The sequence below is a fragment of the Lampetra fluviatilis genome, chromosome 48 (genome assembly GCF_964198595.1).
Source record: "Lampetra fluviatilis chromosome 48, kcLamFluv1.1, whole genome shotgun sequence".
Classification (NCBI taxonomy): Eukaryota; Metazoa; Chordata; class Hyperoartia; order Petromyzontiformes; family Petromyzontidae; genus Lampetra; species Lampetra fluviatilis.
The window spans coordinates 7,935,176-7,938,270 of record NC_136322.1 but is presented as its reverse complement, the minus strand read 5'-3'; the positions used below and the strand labels follow the sequence as shown (position 1 = coordinate 7,938,270).

General features: G+C 51.7%; 1 protein-coding gene across 1 annotated transcript in view; it reads left to right on the top strand.

The window, feature by feature from the left end:
* Window positions 1-1,120: 1,120 nt before the first annotated feature.
* The window catches only part of LOC144948236 (desmin-like), a gene marked incomplete at its 3' end in the record, with an annotated part of 11,216 nt that continues 9,241 nt past the window's right edge, over window positions 1,121-3,095 (top strand). The window contains exons 1-2 of the mRNA XM_078877659.1: window positions 1,121-1,907; window positions 2,863-2,923. Of these exons, the coding sequence (XP_078733785.1) occupies window positions 1,237-1,907; window positions 2,863-2,923 (732 nt within the window). The remainder of the gene's footprint in view (window positions 1,908-2,862; window positions 2,924-3,095) is intronic.

Below are 3,095 nucleotides of genomic sequence, written 5' to 3'. Positions count from 1 at the left end.
GGGTGGGTGAGTGGGTGAGTGGGTGAGTGAGTAAGTGGGTGAGTGAGTGGGTGGGTGTGTGAGTGAGTGAATGGGTGAATGAGTCAGTAAGTGAGTGGGTGGGTGGGTGAGTGGGTGAGTGAGTGAGTAAGTGGGTGAGTGGGTGTGTGGGTGTGTGAGTAAGTGGGTGGGTGAGTGAGTGAGTGGGTGAGTGAGTCAGAAAGTCGGTGAGTGAGTGAGTGGGTGAGTGAGTCAGTAAGTGAGTGAGTGAGTCAGTGAGTTGGTGCCTGAGTGAGTCTTTGGGTGGGTGAGTGGGTGGGTGGTTGGGTGAGTGAGTGAGTGATTGATTGAGCGGGTGGCTGGGTGAGTCAGTGTGTGCGTGGGTGGGTTAGGCGGCTGTCAACATTGGGATGTATTTAAAACGCGAGACCACGTGACACCTCGTCCTATATAGCCCAGGCAGCGGTCCGTCACCAACCCACCGCATCTCACCACCACCACCACTACCACATTAGCCGCAGGGAGATTTTCAGTCTCTCGCCCCACGTCCATCCGACGAAGGAGCAGCAACTGGTTTGGATAAATCCATCGATTTCGAGGATCAAGCACCAAGGGGTCAAATCAATCGATTTCGAGGATCAAGCACCAAGGGGTTTGTATCAATCGATCCGAGGAAGGAGCAACAGGGCTTGGATACATCTCTCCGCACGCTCGCACACAGAGAGAGACAGAGAGAGGGACAGAGATTCTTTGCCGGACGGAGACAGCCTACAGCGGACAGTTGTCGTGTTTTTTTTTGTTTGTTTAAGCGACCAAAAGTTGAAAAAGTCCAGGCACCGGTTCACGTCTGCTCGTGTCCGTAGCAGCGAGCGAACGAGCGATCGAGCGAGTGAGCGAGTGATCGAGTGGTCGAACAAGCGATCGATCGAACGAGCGATCGAGTGAACAAGCGTTCGAGTGAACAAGTAATTGAGCGAGCGATCGAGTGAAGAAGCGATTGAACAAGCGATCGAGTGAACAAGCGATTGAGCGAGCGAGCGATTGAACAAGCGATCGAACGATCGAACAAGTGATCGAGTGACCAAGCGATCGAGTGAACGAGCGATTGAACGAGCGATCGAGTGAAGAAGCGATCGAGTGAACAAGCGATCGAGTGAACAAGCGATCGAGTGAACAAGCAATTGAACGAGCGATCGAGTGAAGAAGCGATCGAACGAGTGAACAAGCGAACAACCGAACCGAACCGACCGAACCACCATGAGCCACCACTTCCAGGCTCCGCCAACCGTGTCGTCGTACCGACGGACGTTCGGCGGCGCGGGTGTCATGGCACAACCCAAGTCGTTCTCCTCGTCGCGTTTCTCCTCCTCCGAGAAGATCCAGTCGAGTTCAAGCCGCGTGCTCAGCTCGGGCGCCCCCAGATCCTCGTCCTTGTCGTCGTCGTCGGCGGCCGCGTACCTTTCGTCCGGCGGGCTTGGCGGCTACTCGCTGTCATTCGGTGGCGGCGGTGGTGCCGGTGGTGCCGGAGGTTCTTCATCAGCCAGTGCAGGTGGTGGCGGCGGTGGCGGCGGCCATTTCAAGTACTCGCAGTCGTTGCCGCGGGTCTACGAGACGGTGGACTTCGAGCTGGCGGGCGCGGCCAACGCGGAATGCGTGAAGACCCGTCGCAGCGAGAAGGCGGAGATGCAGCAGCTGAACGACCGTTTCGCGAGCTACATCGACAAGGTGCGCTCGCTCGAGTCGCAGAACCGTGCGCTCGTGGCGGAGGTGAGCCGCGTCAAGGGACAGGGGCCCGGCCGAGTGGCGGACGTCTACGAGGAGGAGATCCGCGAGCTGCGGCTGCAGGTGGATCAGCTGGCGAGCGAGAGGGCGCGTGCGGACGTCGACAGAGATAATCTCGCGGATGAGCTGGCGAAGTTGAGGCAGAGGTGGGTTTGGAGGTTTTTTCGTGAGTTGCGGGGATTTGTTTTCGTGGGTTCTGTCGGTGAAGTCGCCGCGTAGAAGGGAAGTGATGAAGTAATGGAAATGAACGTAATTAAAATAATTCTGGCAAAGGGGATGATGAAGTAATACAAATAAAACGTAATAAAATAATTCTCGCAAAGGGAAATGATAAAGTAATAAAAATAAAACATAATAAAATAATTCTCACAAAGGGGAATAATAAAATAATAAAAATAAAACATAATAAAATACAATTTTCACAAAGGGGAATAATAAAATAATAAAAATAAAACATAATAAAATACAATTTTCACAAAGGGAAGAAATAAAATAATAAAAATAAAACAATGAAATACAATTCTCACAAAGGGAAATAATAAAATAATTAAAATAAAACACAATAAAATACAATTCTCACAAAGGGAAGTAATAAAATAATAAAAATGAAACATTAAATGAAATAATTCTCACGACGTTTCGGCCACAACGCAAGCAGCCGTCCTCAGGTGAAGAACAGCTCTGTCGGAAAGTCTCATTCAGACTCATTCAGACGCTGTCTTCTCGACAGACTTGTTCTCCACCTGAAGACGGCTGCTTGCGTTGTGGCCGAAACGTCGTGAGAATTTTTTTATTATGTTTTATTTTTATTATTTTATTACTTCCCTTCTACGTGACTTTACCGAAAGAACCAAGACGATGAATCCCTGCGGTCACGAAAGCTTTAAATTGTATTTTATGATGTTTTATTTTTAGAACCAAGAAGACAGAGGTGGGTTGTTGGGGGGTTGGTGGTGGGGGTGGTGGTGGTGGTGGGGGGGGGGGGTGGGGGTGGTGGTGGTGGTGGGGGGGGTGGGGGGGGTGGTGGATGTGGTGGTGATGGTGGAGGTGTTGATGGTGGAGGTGATGGTGGAGGGGTGACCTGTGACCTGTGACCTGCAGGTTGCAGGATGAGATTCAGCTGAAGGTGGACGCAGAGAAGAGTCTCGCGGGATTCCGACAGGTGACACCTCCACCACCACCACCACCACCACTACCACCACCACCACCACCACTACCACCACCAACTACACACCACCACCACCACCACCACCAAACACCACAACAACCACAACCACCACCACCACCACAACCACAACCACCACCACCACAACCACAAACTACACACCACCACC